We start from the raw sequence: 19,983 nt of genomic DNA, 5'->3' as shown, positions 1-19,983 counted from the left end.
CTCATATTCCAGGGAAAGGCATCAGTCGAGGCAGTCCTAATACAAGCCTCCTCAAAGGACTCAAATCCACAGATGCTCAATGGCTCCCTCAAGGCTTATTTATGTGAGGAGGACTCCAAAACTCTGATGACCTCTCAGATCACCCAACAGTGAGTGGCCCAAAGAATCATTTATCTCAGCGGTGTTTCTACTCAGTGAGAGGCTCACCTTACCACCGAGAAGAGCCGTTCATATTCCAGGAAAAAGCAACCGCGGAGACAACCTCGATAGAGGTCACCCCCAACACACCCAAATTCCCGGATACTCAACAGTACCTTCAAGGCAGTGCATAAGAAAAGCCTCTCTTTAGAGTGGTCTGGGGAAAGATGATTTCTCCAGACCACTCTAAACGAATGACCAAAAGATCATCCAACTCAGAAGTAGTTCTACTCAGTGACAGTCTCATCCTACCACTGAGCAGAGCCGCTCATATTCTGGGGAAAAGCATTCACTAACACAGCCCCAATAGAAGCCATGTCAGAAAACACCAACCCTCGGAGAATCAAATTGCTCTCCCAATGGAAACCTTAGGAAAGCAAAAACTCTCGTTCAGAGCTAAGAAATTTAAACTTCAGAGAAAAATATTTCTTATAAGTGAACTCTCGATCAATGCTAAAAAGTAATTAAAAGGAAGATCCATGAGACTTCATTTTGGCGATGTAAAATTACACAGGAAATATAATTTTAGATCGCAGAAATGATGCCTTATGGCTCATTCTTTTAATGAGAATAAAACTGAATAATCATTGTCTTCCCGTCCAGCTAAAGAGAGTTGCAGCCACCCTGAATAATAGTTTACCAATTCAATTTGTCAGTAACTAAGAGTTGAGACCACTTTGCTCTTGGTGTTTTCTGTCCATTTCCTTCACTGTTCTTCCCAATGAATGGCAGAAGCACCATTGAAATATATACTTCGTTCGATTTTAATTTCTTTAAAGAACTGTGTATATTTCACACATTTGTAAGCTTGGTCATAGCAGACCTCCTTAGATTTGTTCATCTTCATAATCTAGCCTATCTGTGAACAATTTGCCTAAGTTATTGAATTTTGTAGTATGTAATACTGGTGGTGGGGGGGGAGGAAGATGGCGTTCGTGTAGATGATTATTGTAGTTGCGATTTGTTGTATTTGGTGAACTGAGTGGTGGAAACAGACTTGTAGAGTAGGTGTCCTCCCTCGATGAGTCATTGGACTCCCTGGCTGTGTCATGTAATCATAATAATAATTTCTAAAATCATCTTTTATTAGTACTTCCAGGTACAGGTTGAATACTGTATGATGAAAGTGGACATTCCTCCATGCCATAATATTATCTTCCAGTATTATAAAAATGCTAAGTATTTTTATTCTAAAATTTCAAACAATTTATTTCTGCTTGTTGAGTCATACTTGCTTAAAGTCTATAAAGCAGCTGCAAGTCACTAACTGGAAGATCACAAGTTAGTAATATTGCACAGTACATGCACAATACCTGTAGTATTGCACAGAGTTTCTCTGTGCAATACTAGATGTACTACTAATAACAAATATTATACATATAATGACAGCGCTTCACAACCATGCTTTATTCACGCTGATGCTATCAAAAACAACAGCACCCACATCTCAAATGTTAACATATAAGTGTACATTTTAAATATAATGTTAAGAAAGTTTCACGCCTGTACGATTTTCGTATAAAAACCTTATAAACATAAAAGAGAACTCAGCCAAAATTCTATATTGTGGTCTGCAAAATGGACAAAACAAAACTGTATGGTATAATTCTTCTGTTCTATTCTCGTCACTAATGTTAAAGAAATGACTTTAACATTAGTTATATAAGAATAATAAATGTGTCTAAATTGCAAATACTTCATTAACGGGTCAATTTTTACGTATTATTTTTATTAGAAGAAATAACTTAAAAGATGGGGGAGGGGTGAACTAGTCGATCATGTAACATAAGCAAAATTAAGTCAGTGACTTAATTTTATTCTAAAACTTGAAATGAATCACCTGAAAATGTCACTCAGTTAGAATATTTCTATTTATTCATGGTTTTATTTTTAATGTGAATAGTTCATCCCAATGCACAATAAAGAATTTCAATAGATTTGACAAAAGAGTTAAAGGAACTGGTTTTTTTTTTTTTTTTTTTTTTTTTTTTTGTCGTAAGCAACAGTCTTGGAGAATGCCTACTAATAACATGCTTCAAATAAGTCAAAAATGAACCTGCATGTTTTGGAACTTTATTCTGTTTAGAAATTATCGTATATTACATTTCAAGAGCAAGCCACTTTTAAGTATGAACTTCTGTTCATACTTAAAAGTGGCTTGCTCTTGAAATGTACGAAAAATATAGACATGCTGCAAAGGACGAATCGCCACTTAAACGTTACCGTCATTTCCCTGAAAGATACCATTAATATTCGATTCTAATAACGATTCTGGCATAATTGCGCAAATAACGCGATTATGCCAATAACAAAATCAACCTTTAATAGATCTCGAGTTGCAAACTTCGACATACTAAAATGACTCATGCAGTTCATCTTACTTCTACAGAATTTGATTCAAAGTCCTCAAATATCTCTATTGGCATGTGATTGATGCCCTTTGCCCAGCTGTAATGAAAAGATATATTAGACCCCGGTGTAATACTGTTCTCATCGGTCTTCAATAGTAAACTGATCAGGAACGCGAAAAACGCTTCTTATTGCAACAGTTTTTGTGAAAACAAACCTGTTGCGCTTTCTAAGTCTCTTATAATTATTTATATTCGAACAGCATAACTAAGGTTCTTGTAAAATAAATATATGTTGGTTTTATACTGAACGAAAACACTTATCTACTAGCTTAATGATTCCGTGTTTTTGGTTCGCGCTGTCTATATCTGCTGTATTTTCTTCTAGTATTTTCTCTCTTGCGAATCGAAATACGGAAAATTTAAGCGATGTTCACTTGGAAGTAGAAAAGAAACGAATTCAGCAATCTACTTTAGATAACCTTGGGTTAGTTAAATTACCGAGCATGTCGCGAGCAAATATTTCTTCAGAAACTATGAAAAGAATGCTGCAACTATACAGAAGACTTGTGGAGAAGAGCGAGCAAGAGGAGGAAGAAGATGATGAAGATGACATGTATACTATACCAGGACGATCAAAAGACACGTCTGTTCAGCGTTCCATTAGTTTTATTAACAGAGGTAAGAATATTTTTGAAATACATTTACTCTTATAGCTAAATATGCAATTATTGCCCTTCATGATTGGATACGTCATTAGATCGCTGAATTTGTGATTTGTATTTGTATTTTTGATGTTTATTTGATCCATTCAACAGGGTAGGGACAAAGGCCGCTTTTTCTTTGTTTACGCGAGGAATCTATTTAATCCGAAACCCTGCTCTAGAGACTAAGGAACATTTTTAAGCCAATTTAGTATCCAATACAATAAAGATGAATAAAATCATCCGATGTTATACTTTTATCATCTAAAGACATTCATGAACACCCATGGCAACCAAAACTTTGCCAATAAAAGCAGGCCTAGTTGAAATTCAGTGGCATAGCAAAACTCCAAGTTGAATAGAAAGCAGGACCTTGAAGGAACAATCATCTAATTTTCGAGATTCATCACTCATTTCCTGCTGAAAGGACTGTAGAAAACAACAAAAATAAATTCTTAATTTCCGGTCCATTCCATAAATATATCTGGAATTAGTAAACTGACCTGCAATAAGGGTCTCCACCATAATCAAATTAGCCTTCTTTACTGAGAAGGTATAATAAATTGCATGTTGTGAGACCAAGCAGTTCATTTACAAAAAGAAAATCCTTGAAACTAATAAACATGATGGCAACTTTAATTACGACAATTCATCTATCGTGCAAGTAGCATGTTAAATTCTGTCCTTTGTGAATGCGATAAGATATCACTAAATTCTATGGAGTTATAAATCTGCATTGCCACCAATTTGTGAATTAATTGAAATCTATCAAACAATTCATTATGGATCCTGTGCAATAATTAAATGGCTTAGATTCTGTCTTGTTCCTTTTCTGTGACACAGCATGAAAAGAAGTGGGAGAGATTTCCCAGCTGTTTATTTTACAGGGTGGCCATAAAATAACTTTCCCTCTTTTGGAGACATCAGTAGCTAAAACCAATAAACGGAATGAGATCAAATTTTATATTGAGACTTTTAAAGACATGGGAAGATGATTTCCGCGAAAAAAAAAGATTTAGTACCAAAAGTCTCCGATAGGGGAAATTTTGGAGCTGGTGGGGCCGAAAACAAGCGGATAATTATTAAAGGCAGATAAAAAGGATAAAAAGGTGTAAGCGACAGCCGCGTCACTCATTCCAGATGGATATGTGGCGCGTTACAATGATAATAAAAATAATAATAATTAAACTAAAACAAAAACTTGCGAGAGACAGAGAAATTAACGTAGTGAATGAACTCACAAAAATAATGTTTTATTCATCAGAATCAGGGTCCCCTGGACCACATACACGCTTTTCAATGTGCTGACCTTTTCTTGTGTACAATAAATTGCATCCTGTGTGCGACATGCTCTACAGCTGAGTGTAAAGAGTCGGATTGGATGTTCATAACAGCCCGTTTTATGTTCTCTTTCAAGACATGAAAGTTGGGAACCTCACTAACATACACAACGGATTTCAAATACACAGTCAAAAGTCACATGGAGTGATGTCCGGGGATCGAGGCGGCCATGCCGTCGGAAAGAACTGATTTATAACCCTCTCATTACTGAAATGCTGGCATAAAAGGCGCTGTACTGAACATCCAATGTGTGGCCGTGCTACATCCTGCATAAACATTATGGAGTCCAAACAAAATTTTCCAGTATTCGTCGATAAATCTCTCCTATAATGCAGCAGGTTACAGGACATGTAGGGGTAATACGCTCAAAAAAGTATGGTCCTATTATGAAATCGGCTGTGAAGCCACACCACATCACACGGTTACTTTTGGAGAATGCAGTGGTACTTGCTGGATCGCTTGGGGATGTTCAGATGCCCAAATGCTGCAGTTGTGCGTGTTGACTGACCCATTCAGATAAAAATGACCACATCACTCCATAATATTTTCCAAGGCCAGTCATTGTCGATCTCCTTTCGGGCAAGAAACGTTGGCACGAAGGTCATGCGCTTATTATAATCTGCGGTAGTTAGTGCTTGCACACGACTAAACTTCTATGGATGGAAGTAAAGCATTTTGCTTAAGATTTTCCAGACTGTTCCATAAGCCATGTCAAGTTTGCAAGCTATGGCAAGAGCGCTTGAACCAGTACTGGTCCCTGTGTCGTCGAACACCGCAGTAGCAACGTCTGTTACTGTCTCTTCTTGTGCTACCTTCCGTCCTCTGCTAGGTCTAACTCCTAGTGATCCTGTTTCTTCAAACTTCATAATCATAGCTCTCAGTGCTACAGCTGACATAGGGCCTGTACGCAGGTTATGAAGCCTTCTAAATTCCCGAAGAGTTGCCGGCATTGCACTGTTTAATTTAAAACAACTTAACAACTAAAACACGCTGAAGCAAGGTAGGATGCATATTGAGCACAATTCGTCAGTCATTCGAATAACTGCCTGAACGTTCCCAATCCCTTTTTAAGTGAAATTGGTGGCGCTGCTGTCACGTACGCACAGTAAAATTTGCATAATCCTTTTTACCTGCGTTTACTGCAAATATCTGACTGCTTTCGGCTCAGCCAGCGCCAAAATTTTCCCTATCATCGACTTTTAGTACTAAAGTTTTTTTTTTCGCGGAATTCATCTCCTCATTCCTTCGAAAGTCTCAATATAAAATGTGGTCTCATTCCATATATTAGTTTTAGCTACAGATACCTCCAAAGAGGAAAAGTTAATTTATGGCCACCCCGTATATTAACAATAATCTCGGAAGGGATGCAAGAGAACAAATTTTCACTGCACCAGTCAGTTTAGACCAGTTCAGTAACCACCTATACTTCCTCGATGAGTCCTTGGACTCCAGGTGTTATGTAATAATCATAAAGTTTCCTTGCGATTGTACTGTCGGTATTTTCAGTCGGTTACTGCAAGGTGCATAGTTTGTTTGCTGGAATTGGGAATAGGTTTTCAAAATTCTTTTAGTGGTAAGTTGTACTTGATCCCGTAGCTAATAAATAGAAAATAAACGGAAGGTATGTTGTGGCAGGCAAAGACAAGTAATGCATAAGACAATTTTACTTCCATGATAGGAAGATATCACTTAAACAAAATGAGCCCAGCAACGGACACAGATCTCCTTACATAAAACCTTACCTTGCATAGAAACTTAATAAAATAATAATGCTCTGCAAGTTTCTGTTACTTGGTTTGGATGAAGGGGGGAGGGGTAAGCATAATCACACTTATGTATCTAAGTCCATCGTTTAGAAATATTCAATACAATTAGTGATACCTTAAATCACTTCATAAAAGCCGAGTTTCGGTACGATTCGATTTAGTGTTTTTTTTTTTCAGCCTAGTAGACCATCCGTCCATTGCTTGCTTTCCAAGAGAAGTCTATTCTCTTTGCTTTTGAATCTATTTAAACACGGAATTAACCATCATAACAAACTAGACGAGCATTTAATCGTAGTGCTTTCCAAGATTGCTCTATGATATACTTAACTTTACCTACATACCAAAACGATGTCCTTACACGCAAAAATAAATTCAAGTGATTATAATTTGCATACACAATATGTTCATAATTCATTACTGCAAATGTTCAAGTCTAGATTTTTTAAGTGACCATGATCTAATTTTTCTGCTTCAGAAACCAAAGCCAAGTGAACTTTGAATGTTGATATTTTAATCAAAAGTAGTTAACTAATGCTAAGATAACAGCGACAACTTGAAATTATGGAGCTGTTATCTAAGCAATCCACGTCAGTCATTTACAAATACCTTCTACTTCTAAGTTCAGAGTGTATATACCATGAGGGAACGACCTGAAAAAAAAAAGCTTCATCATTGAGTAACTTCTTTAATTCAATTTTCCTCCAAATTAATTATCCGTCAAGACTGATATTATCAGAACTTATATTTCTGTCATCTAAGACAATTCTTAATGTATCAGTCCATCTAGATCTTGGTCTTCTTTGGATATATTTCCTGCCATCCTGGCAATAAATACTTGTTTTTTAACATTTCTTCTCCCATTCTGTTTAAGTGACCACATCACCTGAGATTAGTTCTGTTTCACACAGTACTGAATGCTAACAATGTCTAGTTGTTGTTTTTTATTGTTAATATGATACTGCAAGTCATAGGCGTAGCTAGGGAGGGGCGATTCACCCAGGGCGGCACTTTGAACCTTTTTAAACTTTTGCAGTTAATTCTAAAATACAGTCTCGAAAACTCATTTCCAAATATTGTAATACTACTGCGAATATTCCTAACAATTGCTGTAAGTGTTTCTATTTGTGAGAGGAGTTTTCTAAATATAATTGATTAAGAATTGCCTATATTATTATGAAATAGACTTCAACAACGTCCTCAACGATTTTTCTAACAGAAAAGCAAGAAAAATAACATTTTTGAATGTTGAAATTAAAGTTTTACTTCAAAAATAAACATAGGATTTTAATTTATTTCCCTATGCGTCGTTTTGACTTTTTGTAGAATTTTTGGTGTGCATTGAGAGGGGAGGCAAACTCAGGGACCGCCCCGGGCGGCAAAAGCTCTAGCTTTAACACTGTTGCCAGTAATGCCATCAATTCACTTTCATAATCTTTCTCAGAACTCTCTCATATCTAATTTCCACTCTTTGATCAAGATCAAGTCTCAGATTCATAAGTTAAAATCGGTTTGAGCACTGTCTTGTCTGCAGCTAGTTGAGTGACAAAGTTTTTTCTTATTGAATATGGTTAGTCATTTCCAACCATACTGATTTTGGTAATTTGTTATTTCCAACTTTAATTTATCATATTCACCAAAAGAAACAAAAAAGTGCGTAAATAGCGGAAGTGCTTTATTTGTTACTCAGGATGCAGGTTATGTTTTCAATGTTCCTGCCTCCTTTTATTGCTGATTTTCATACCAAATTTGTTATAACAGTTAATCAATTTTGTCAGGAACGTGTAGTCGTATACTGGATTTATTAGAATAACATCGACTGCATAAAATAAAGAGGTGAGATTAGCATTTCTAATTTCAATATAAGGTTTAATACTACTCTATTTCAAAATATAATCCATATAAATAATGAATAACAGTGGAGTTAATGTGCATCCTTGTTACATCTGATGTAGCATCAACCTATCTCTAATTGCAGACTTATAACTCAAATATAGATAATGTTTTGCTCAATATAATGTCCCATTTTAAGCATCGTATTCCAGATCTTGTCATATTCCAGATCTACAAAAATTTAGATCGATCATTGTTTTTCCTCCAATGATTTAATGCAGTGAAAATCTAATCCTAACACTTGGCCTGAAATCGGCTTGTTCCAGGCTTGTCTTCCACAATTTTTCTTAATATTTTCTCAAGCATGCTTGCATAAACCACATCAGTAATATTCAGTAGATAGATTCGGAATGCAATTCTCACATTTATTTTTTTTCATTTTGTAGATGAGAGCTCTACTCCAGAATTCCTGCAAAGTTGATGGATTTATCTAGGGGAATAACATCTGCTTAAAGAGCTGAGATTAACATCCCACAGAATCAATTAGAAGAAGGCTTCCTTATAAGAGAAGCCAATAAAAGTATGAAAGACTGTTTTTTTTCTTATAAGACAGAGCTAGATTGAAGGAACAATCCTGATCATCCCACCTGTGTCGAGAATGTCCGATCAAACTCATTAGGTGCAAGTAGGACTAGCCTTGTTTCTTTATATTAGTTTCTCTTATTCATAAAGTACCTGTATGTATAACTCTACGAATTCTTCCTGGATAATGAATTCAATTTGATTCGCGGGGATATAACTGCAACTGCTAACCGCAATGGTAGACCCACCACAGTCACAGCACATTACCGTAGTGTGGTACGAAGGATATTTAAAAACAGCCATTCGACGGCCGACACGTTGAATGCGGAGTTCCAGGCATCGAATGGAACACAAATATGCACAAAAACATTCAGGATCGAGGCTAAGAACATGGATTTTACTTTCTGTGGTAGGACCGCAATAAGCACATCCCACCTTTCTCTAACGAACGGATGGACGCATGTGGTCGGTGAACGTCTGCTACCATAGTACTTCGCCCCAAGTATGAAATTCGGAGGTGTATGCAGCTGTAACTGCATGATAGGTGGACATGAACGTCACCACAGTGGATTGGCCCCACAGAACTCTGATTTCAACCCTATTGGTCATCTGTAGGATGAACTGTGGAGAGTTGGGTGAGGTCAAGGGACATCTTCCCCACAACAGTCCAGGACCTCGTTACATATCTACAGAAAGACTGGTTCGAAATTCTCATTGGGCGCTACTGTACCCTTGTTAAAAATTATGTCCCGTAGGATTGCTGCAGTCATTGCAGCGAAAGAGGTCCTACATATGGAGTCCGTTTATTTCTTTCTAAGCAGTGCAAGAGGGAAAGAGATTTTGGCATTACGCAGTATAATCTCGCTAAAAGGTATAGGCAGTACTGAAACTTGGTTGACAGCAGATGTAGTTACATAGATAGATTATGTGGGTATAGTATTCTTAGAGAAGACAGGATCGGGAGGGAAGGTAAGTATTGTTGTCCATAACTGAAGGCTTACGAACAATAAGAGAGGGAGGTAGAGAAGGAAGTGTGTAAATGGAAGTTCTTTTGAAGCAATCTGGTTTGAAATAATGGCCTACAAGACAAAGTCATGCATTTGGTTGCAGCTATGGGCCAATGGGTTCAAGGTTAATGTAGAAGACATGCATCAATAAATAAACGTGATGAGTGAGGATCGAATAATTATTATGGTAGATTTTAACTACGGAGACATAGACCGAAAATAGAAAAGATCATATGGTGAGGAGGAAATTGATTATTCACCTACTAAAAGATAATTACTTGAAAAGCATGCGATGGAACTGACTCGTGGCATGAGAGTTTTGGATCGTCACATGATCAGATCTGTCAATAACTAAAATGGTCACATTGATGAGTGATCACATGGTCTTAACTTGGGAGGATGCAGAATACGCGGATTCTTTTGGTCAAGGAATAATATATGCGGACATAACATCTGATTATATAGCAAGCTCCGGAGAATCTTGCAGCAGGGTCACGAATAATTTGCTTAGGAAGGATATTAGTACATGGGAGATAGTCAAACGATATCGAAAGAGACACCATCAAAATCCATTCCCAAGGTAGGCGTTAGATGGATCAATAGTATTCTTAAGCGGGATCTGCAAAAAAATTGCTGCGGTGAGTTTATAAGGAGAAAGGTGATCAGCAAACTTTTTTTTGGATGTGTATATTGTTGTTCGTTATGGAAAGGGTCATTACCCAGATGCTTTTCCATAATACTTATTAAAATCACTATTGAAAAGCGACATGGAAAACATTTTAAAACGCTGTACAAATTTTTGCCATTTCAGATATATAACTAAGCAGGATGGTAGTTACCAACTGAAAACCATCTGCGTTTTAAGTATAACTAAGCTGGAAGAAGGGAACTGGCGAGTTGGAAAGAGTTGTGATAGGATACCATGTTGTATGCTAATCTGTTTGGCAAACTGTTGACAAACTGGACCATACTAGGTTAGCAATCAGTGATACCACACTGAGATGGAAGCGCAGAGATTCAACTGCTACCCGCAGTGGACGATTCACCACACTCGCTGAACATGACCGTAGGGTGCTACGAAGGATAATATGTAAAAATAGCCATTCGTCGGCCAACACGTTGGCGGTGTTCTGGGCATCGACTAGAACAGAAATATGCATAAAAACATTACGAACCGACGCTCACAACATGAGTTTTATGGACTGCAATATGCAAGCCCCATATTATCTGAACCAATATGCAGCGTCGTCTTTAATGGTGCAAAGAACATTGTACAGTGGGACATCGAAGGTTAGAAAGCTGTGTTGAGGAGCGACGAACTTGCTACACCAATGTTTCTCAACCTGTGGTCCGCGACGATGGGACAGGTGGTCCGGAGCAGAGTTAAATTCAATAAATAAATATATATATTTTTAATTATCCAAACAAAACAAATTAAAATTGAATTAGTAAGTAAAAATTATTGAAATAAAATGGATACTTAAAAAAAAAACTAACAAAAGCGTAGAGGTTTCATGGAATGAACATTCTGCTGCTACAACAATATTTATAGCGGCAGAATGACAAGTAATAAAAGAGGGGTTAAGTGAACAACATTATGGTTTTACTGCTTCCGCCTTCCCTTGCTGTTTTGTGAGATTTGAAGAAAACATGTGTTATCCACATTTCAACCAATTGCTTGTTGTTTATTGTTTTTTTTTTATTATTATTGAAGGTTTTCCTCCTTCAACCAAGGCTAAGTATATCTTCAGAAGTGCTAAGTGATACTTGGACAGAGTGTGTCGTGAGTTAACCCCAGTGTTTATATATTTTTCGGAAAGGTGTTTTAATAATGGAAAAATGCTTAGAACTATTACTTGGAAAAGAAAAGCAAATGAAACAGGTGATGCTAATCCTAATTATGATACACGTGCTGTAACGGTGAGTAAATCTGATACTAGTAGAACAAACAACTCAAGCACTTCAAAGAAAAAAATAGAGTAGGAAATATAAAAGTTCATATTTGGAATTGTGATGTAAAAAATAAGTCAATTGAATTTTACATTAAATCATATAAAAGATATAGTTTCGGATATGGATTCGATTAACAGCAAGGCACTGAAAGAATCCTATCTCTTAAGTTTGCGAATAGCGAAAACAGGAAAACCTCATTCTATTGGGAAAAATTTGCTACTTCCAGCTATAAAGGATGTGATAAAAACTATGTTTGGCAACAAGTTACTAAAAGATGTTTATTTAATTCCTCTTTCAAATGACACTGTCTGTCGCAGAATTCATGAGAGGCAGGTGATGTAGAATCTCAGTTAATCGAAAGAGTTAAGAAGAGCCCTTATTGTTCGTTCCAGTTAGACGAGACTACTGATGTTATAAATGATGTGCAGTTAACATGCTACGTAAGATATGCCCATGATAACAGCATTCATGACAATAATCTGTTTTGCAGAACGTTGTCATCCCGAACAACTGGAGAAGGAATATTTCACATTCTCAATAATTACATAATACACAACGGGATACAGTGGGGAAAATGTCTGGGCTTGTGTTCGGATGTAGCTCGCCAGATTAGATCGCATCCTGAGGCAAACAATTAAATTTTGCACCCTGAGGGATTATTAGACAAAAATATAAGAAAATCTCCATGTGCTATTTTGTTTTTATTACAGGAGAAACATTAATGCAAGTTTACATAATAATATTAATTAAATGTTTGCTCTACGGGGATGTTGCACAATAAAATTGTTTATAAGCTCTTCTAAATTTAAATTATAAGGAATGTCCGCCTCTATCGATATAGTTGCTGGACTAAGAATCTTTCTCGGGTCATTGCTGTTCGCAAATAATTTTGAATCAGTTAATGCTTGGAAAAGCTTCTTTCCGTACTTGCTCCGCTAGTTAAATTTTATATTTTATAATTTTATAATTTTATATATATATATATATATATATAATATTCATCAAAGCTTGATTTGCTTCCTCGGTCTTAAGAAAAGGCTGGTTATATTCCACTAATTCGATCCCTACCCAAGGGTCTATGAGTTGTGAAAATACTTTTTGAAAATGAAAGCTGTGCCGAACAAAGCGGCCTTGTGCAGGTGCCCAATTTTTAATCCATCTAACTCGAGTGCTTCTACATGTTCTTTCAATGTTTTAGGGATGGCGCCTAAAGCACCTATTATTATGGTAACACTTTCGTTTTCTTTTACCAGATTCGTTCAACTTCGATTTGCAAATCGCGATATTTTGTAATTTTTTCATTTTCTTTGTCGTCATCTCCTGTGCTGATATTTCGATAAACTGAACACCCTTGTTTTCACTTTTTTCAACCACTGTGATATCGGGTGTATTACGTTCCAAGCTTTTGTCAGTCTGGATTTTGAAATCCCAGAGTATTTTAGCTTTTTCATTCTCAACCACTTTCTGGTGAACTCTATGCTTTCAATAGTCTTTAAATACTTTAAACCCATACTTTTTACATAAATGCCAGTGGATTATCTTAGCTACATTATCATGCCTTTTACGGTACTCAATTTGTGCGATTTTGCTGCATTCACTTATAATGTGGTCTACCATTTCTTCCTTTTCTTTGTACAATCTACATTTACTGTCTTCTTGAATTTTTTGTATTTTTGCCTTCTTAACGTTGGTTTTAATGGCCTGTTCTTGTGCTGCAAAAATTACCGATTCTGTTTCTTTCTTTAGTGTTCCATTTCTCAACCATTGCCAGGTCAAGTTGCTGTCAGCGCTGTCCTCTATGCTGTGAAGGTATTTTCCATGCAATGCCTTATTTTTCCATCATTCAGTTCTCACTTTTACTTCGTTGGTTGTGTATTCCAATTTTGTATCCATGGGTTTAAATAAACTCTCTTTCCTTACCTTAATTAGAAAATTTTCCGTTGTTTGCTGCAAATAATCATTCAAATTTCGTTTTTCTTCTTCAATAACTTGCATCACTTGTCATAATCCTCTACCTCCTTTTTCTGTGATAGATATAGCCTATCAATGTCACTGCGAGGATTCGGGGCATTGTCATTAATTTTCAAGTTTTTCCGTCTAAATCTTCCATCTCTAGTTGGGTCCATTCAACAATGCCTGCTGAATATCTCAGAACAGATATGGCACAGGTATTAATTGCTTTTATCAAATTTCCAGCATTAAGCATTGACTTAAGGGGTTTTCTTAATCGTCTTATGTATTCTGTTCTAGTTCTTTCTTTGATCTTATTGTGCAGAATGAATTTGTGATGCTTCTAAAATTCCCAAATATTTGTAGCTGTTTTCGAATTTTATTGCCTTGAACATTTCACCTTTGAGCAGCTCGATTTCGTTCAGATCTTTAAACTTTCCTCTTATTATTCCAGCAATTGCACATTTTTCTAAGCCAAAATCCATTGATATATCTTGACTGAATAAGTGCACATATTCAGTCAAGATATTCAGTCAGTGAACTCGGATCATTGTTAAGCAATGATCTGAGTTCATTCTCTGATTTTGCATACAACTTCAGATCGTCCATGTATAAAAGATGAGATATCTTTGCACTCTTTTGCGCAGTTTGGTAACCATGAGCAATTTTGTTTGAAATTCTAGTTAAGGGGAATCAATGACAATATAAACAATAGAGGAGATAATGAGTCTCCTTGAAAGATACCCCTTTTTATGTTTACCTCTCCAATTTCTTCTCTATTCAGAACCAACGTTGTTTTCCAGTTTTTCATGCTGGATTGCACGTTCTCGCTAATACCGAATAGTTCTGTGCATTTTAAAATCCAACTATGAGGCACCGAATCAAACGCTTTTTTATAATCTATCCAAGCCATATGAAGGTTGGTTTTTCTACGTTTGCAATTTTTCAGAATCATTTTATCAATCAGCAATTGGTCTTCTGTGCCTCTTGAATTTTTGTCGTTACCTTTTTGTTCAATTGGGAAAAGAGAATTTGTTTAAGATAGTTTTATATTTTATCAGCTAGTATGCCTGTCAGTAGTTAAAAGTTGTTGGCAGGCAGGTTATTGGTCGAAAGTTTTCTACGTTTGGACCTTTTTCTTTATACTTTATGATCAAAAACGTTTTCCCTGCTGTGAGCCACTCTTCTTTTCTTTTTCCTTCTAAAACATCATAAAATTGGTTAGCAAGTCTTTTGTGTAAGCCTTGCTCAAGTTCACTAAATATCTTGCATTTGATAATGAAGCTGCGTTGTTATCAGCCTTTATGTTATCAGCCTTTCGAGTGAAATTTCAGAATTTGGGTGTCGTTCAAGCCAAAGTCGGAACATTCGTTTCTAAAATCCCCTAACTGATGGATTTGAATTGTAGAAGCACTGCATGACTTGTCGATTTTCAGCCATACTCCACTTTTTAATAGTAATTACTTTCGAGTTCTGTGGATCTTGCGCCTGTAGCCCCACTTGTCACTGGCTGTCCAGGAAAGCCTAACATCCAGTGTGGTACTTGGTAACCCGCACGACGACCGATGCGGTATAGAGTTCTGATTGGTCTATATATATATATATATATAAAAGTACATATACAAGTGTAAGCAAACAATTTTTTGGCATATATAACATATAATTTAATTGTATAGTTTAACAAGGAAGAGATTTCTTGTTATCTATCTCGATGGTGAAATATATACGTTTGTGTTGTTTGTTCAGGTGGTTGTGTTTCCATAAATTTTCGCTATGAAGACTTTAAACAATGCCCATGGTAGGAAAATTGCTGAACCAAAAGAAATAGTTGAGTTGCTGAGCAATCATTTTGCAAAGGAGTATCAACTTGGTAGTGATTTCACAGTTGCTGATGTTTACAGAGATGCATATCAACAATGAGGTAAATGAACATGTTTTCAGTATATTAAAATATATGAATGTGAACACAGTAGTGGGAAACGGATGGCATATCAGCCTATGTACTACATGAATATGCAAGAGAACTGGCATTGCCTTCGATGAAGTTGTTCATTCTAAGTCTCAGTTCTGGCAAGGTTCCAAGGCAGTCGAAAGAGGGTAAGTTAGTACTGTTGCATAAGGTGGCTCCTAGACTGAAGTAGCAAACTACAAGCCAATTAATATATATCGGGAGTGATTATTAAAATATTGGATAAGTTGGTGAAAGGTAAAATACAACAGTGGGTGGAGAGAGATGCGATGCTCTATAATGGACAGCATGCCTTTGTAACGATATGTAATTTTATAGTAACCTATTCACATTTTATAATAATATGACAGCAGAACTGGATAAATGTAATGACTACACCATGATGCTGCTCAACTTTGCCAAAGTATTTGACAGAATAACATAGGGATTGATTTAAGAGGGGATATTCAGTTGTTTGTTGATGATTCAAAATTGGGAAGAGCAACTTGGTAAAGGTGATGTAGATATCCAGCAGGATAATTTAAATAAATTGGCATAGTAGGTAAAAAGATAATGATTGTAAATTTAATGTTCCAAAATGTGAGGTTATGCACTTTGTGTTGAACAGGTTGCACAAGGTGCATATTGATGATATTGGACTGCAGGAAATTGAGGAGGCTAGGGACTTGGAGATAATGGTGGATAAAGAGTTGAAGTTCAGAGGGCATATTCCAGAAGTTGACTAAATGGCTGAACAAATTACTTGGATGTAGAAAAACACACTAATAAGTAAAGATAAGAAAAGTGTTATCCCTCTTTATAAAGCTATGATTCGGCCACATCTTGACTACTGCACAGAGAATTAGTCACCTGGGTTTCCTAGGGAACAAGGAGGTAATAGAAACAATTCAGAAACGAGTGACCAAGATGGTGATAGGTCTGTGGAAAACTTCCTATGAGTATAAGTTGAAGGTTTGTGAGTTACAAAGTTTAATTGATAGCCAGAAAAGAGTGGAGATGATATAAACGTTTTAGATATTAAAGAGGGTTTTATAAAATTGATGCAAGTGAAATTTTTCAATATATGAGAAATAGAGAATTAGGGGCATCTGTGAAAGTTGTGTAAGAGTGTGGTTAGTATGGGTGTGTGGATCGGTTTGTGGAGAGATGAATGAGTGGAATGCATTGATAGAATAGGTTGTGAGGTCTCTGATGGTTAATGGATTCAAGGAAAGGCATGATAGGATTTGTATGATGGTTGATTTGGGTCTCCTGTGATGCAACTCCATGGAGATGCCATAAAGTGATAATAATAAAGGGGACTCTGTATTGGGAATAGCACAATCCATATTCCTGGTCACTGATTATTTAGTGGGCCCTCTAGGAAGTGAAGAATCTGGATATTGATGACTTTCTCCAATCACTCTGGGAAACACTGAGATGTGGATATTGGAATAATGATTTGATGGATGACTTTTGTTTCGTTTTCGTGGATGCGGTGATAATTCTATACAGTATAGTATCAGCCATGAAAGTCATTAAGTGTAATTTCCAGCTGACACTTGAAATATCTTTCTTAAATTTTATAATTTAAGGAAGTAAACATAATTTTAAACATATAAAGAGATTATATTTGATATATGAGACACGTTAAGCTGGAGGAAAGTGCTAATCTAATAAAGAATTTTATCCTAATTTCCTACTATTTGACCTTTCTATGATTCCAAAGTCTAGATATCATGCAAGTTCTAAAATACTTAGAAAATATGAGATCTTGAAACTGATTTTGAATAAAGTTAACTATTTAAAATGTAAATTTTAAGACTGATTCAGGAAGTTATTGTTGACCTATGTTAGTTTAAGTAATCTTAATATCAATGACTGCAAAATTTTCATATATTAAAATTCAAGATAAACTTTTCTTTATTTTAGCTACAAAGAGAAGTACACCATCTACAAAAAGTCATCATATATATTTTCCAGTCGACATCGGAACATCTTCATTAAACAACAGTAAAGTGATGATTACATCTGCAAAGATGAGAGTGTACAAAATGAGAAAGAGAAGCTCAGTGAATCCATTAAAAAGATCAAAACAGACTGCAACAGTTTTACTGTATCAACTTATGGAAGAAGCAACTAAAAAAAACCCAAAGCGATTACTAGTAGCATTTAAACATGTGGCATTCCAAAATGATGGCTGGGAATTTTTTGATGTCTCTAAATCTGTAGCTAGATGGATTGAAAAACCAACAGTTAATTTTGGATTCCATATAGAGTTTGATGATTATAATTCTCCTGATTTCTTTTTTATTACTGATGGAGCAGAAGAAGAAAAAATTAAGAGTGGATCAGATCATACTGCTAGACTTGACATTTTAGTGCAAGAAACTTCTGTCAGATCTAAGCAGTTAAAATCACTATCAAAATTAAAGATCCAACCAAATTGTAGTGAACCTAACAGTACACAGTGCTGTCGATATTCTATGGAAATAAGTATGGATCAAATTGGATGGGAGTGGGTTATTTATCCAAAGTTTTACGAGGCATATTATTGTAGAGGTGAGTGTTCATATCAGAGCTATTCTCCTTATCGTAACACCCATGCTGTCTTGAAAGGCATTTTGAATCACAGAACAAATGGAAAAATCGAAACTCCATGCTGTTCGCCTAAAAAATTAAAACCACTGTTCATTTTACATCAGACTGACACAGATCCGTCACAAACGGTAGTATCCAAACAGAAAAACATGATTGTTGACACATGTGCTTGTAATTAAACAAATATTGGCATCTTTTGAAGATAAAGTGATGTGGGATGTTCATATTTTGAAACAGTTGTAAACGAAACATGTGTGTGTGTGTGTGTGTGTGTGTGTGTGTGTGAGAGAGAGAGAGAGAGAGAGAGAGAGAGAGAGAGAGAAACAATTTATTTTTTGAAAACTGCTGAAATTCTGCAATTAAAATGTCATATATTATACATACATTCTAAGCTATGGATGAGAATAATCAAATTCAGTTAATTTTAGCCTTAATAATTGATTTAATATTTACAAGTATGATGTACAATCAAGGAAAAACAATTTATTTTAGTGAAGTTAGCAAACAGAATGCTAACGGATGCTCTGGAAATCATTTTAGTTTCACATAGAAAAATTATATTAATATAAAAATAGATTAACAGAATGTGAGCTACAAAACCTACTGATAGATGAAAAATAGACACAACAAAAGCATATAAGCTGTTAAAGGTATTTTATAGGATTCATGCTGGAAACCTTTTTTTAATAGATGGCAGGAAGGAAGAGAAAGAAGGGTATTCATGGAAATTGTGCAAGTATAGTTAGCAAGGATGTTAAAACATTTTTTTTTTTCTTGAAGGGTGGTGGAATAGGTTACTAGAAGTGGTTGAGAATGCTTTGGTAAGTGAATGAGTTTAAGGAGATGTATGATAGGAAGGTATTATAATAATATTCACTGATTACATGGAAATGTGTAAATCATTTCGAATATTAAATGCCATGAAATATTTATAATTATTTGACTAATCATAATGAGCGCAGATTTTTGCATCAAGGTAAGGGAACAATCAGTTAAAAGTTCAAAATGCAACTCATGTAACAGTTAATATAGAGGTAATTCTCTAATGTGAAAAAAGACAAATACAGAAGAATTAGGATGCGTTTGTCAGGTTTTGTTTACTTAAAATCATTCCAGTTTTAAATTTTGAATTGAGCATTTTTTGAACTTTCTTTACGCAAATTTTATTGATGCTACTCTAATTTAATATTTTGATATTGTCCCACACACTCCTATGGTTAGTGTCTGTTTCACTGAATAAATGGTTTCTCCAGCTGCGCAAGACTGCAAGAACGCAGCATATGATATATGCCTGATTGGCCAAGTGGTTAGCGTATCCGCTCTTCTGCCAATAGGCTGCGGTTCAAATTCAGGCGTGGGCATGGATGTTCGTGATTTTCTGTGGAAATACTTGTAGTGGTAGTAGGCGGTAGATTCCATTAGTGGTTAGTTGTAGTTGGTGGATCTGTGTAGAGTAGGCCTCAATGAGTTCTTGGACTCCCTGGAGGTGTTACATAATAATGCTGGCCTGATTGGCCGAGTGGTTAGCGTATCCACTCTCCAGCCAAAAGGCTGCGGTTTGTTTGTGGTAGGTGGTAGATGGCATTGATGTGGGTGATTAAGCTAGTTGAGGTAGAGTAGGTGTCCTCTCTCAATGAGTCTTGGGACTTTCTGGAGGTGTTACATAATAATAATAAATATACACGTCGATTTTACAATAAAGTCCTTGGTTTGTCCTTGATTGTAGGCAGAAAGAGAGTTATGCCTAAGAGTTAA

The 19,983-nt window shown here is 36.0% G+C and overlaps 1 protein-coding gene across 1 annotated transcript; it reads left to right on the top strand.

The window, feature by feature from the left end:
* Positions 1 to 2,720: 2,720 nt before the first annotated feature.
* Positions 2,721 to 18,607, top strand: LOC150104215 (uncharacterized). Its single transcript, XM_090396842.1, has 2 exons — positions 2,721 to 3,227; positions 17,560 to 18,607. Exons 1-2 carry the CDS (start codon positions 2,882 to 2,884, stop codon positions 18,405 to 18,407), a joined length of 1,194 nt encoding a protein of 397 aa, XP_090252968.1. The 5' UTR covers positions 2,721 to 2,881; the 3' UTR covers positions 18,408 to 18,607.
* The last annotated feature ends 1,376 nt before the right edge of the window (positions 18,608 to 19,983 follow it).

This window comes from Typopeltis vanoorti, chromosome 8, assembly GCF_054136105.1.
Source record: "Typopeltis vanoorti isolate ZY-2024b chromosome 8, IOZ_Tvanoo_1.0, whole genome shotgun sequence".
Classification (NCBI taxonomy): Eukaryota; Metazoa; Arthropoda; class Arachnida; order Uropygi; family Thelyphonidae; genus Typopeltis; species Typopeltis vanoorti.
The sequence above is the reverse complement of the archived record's forward strand: the minus strand, read 5'-3'. Positions and strand labels throughout refer to the sequence as shown.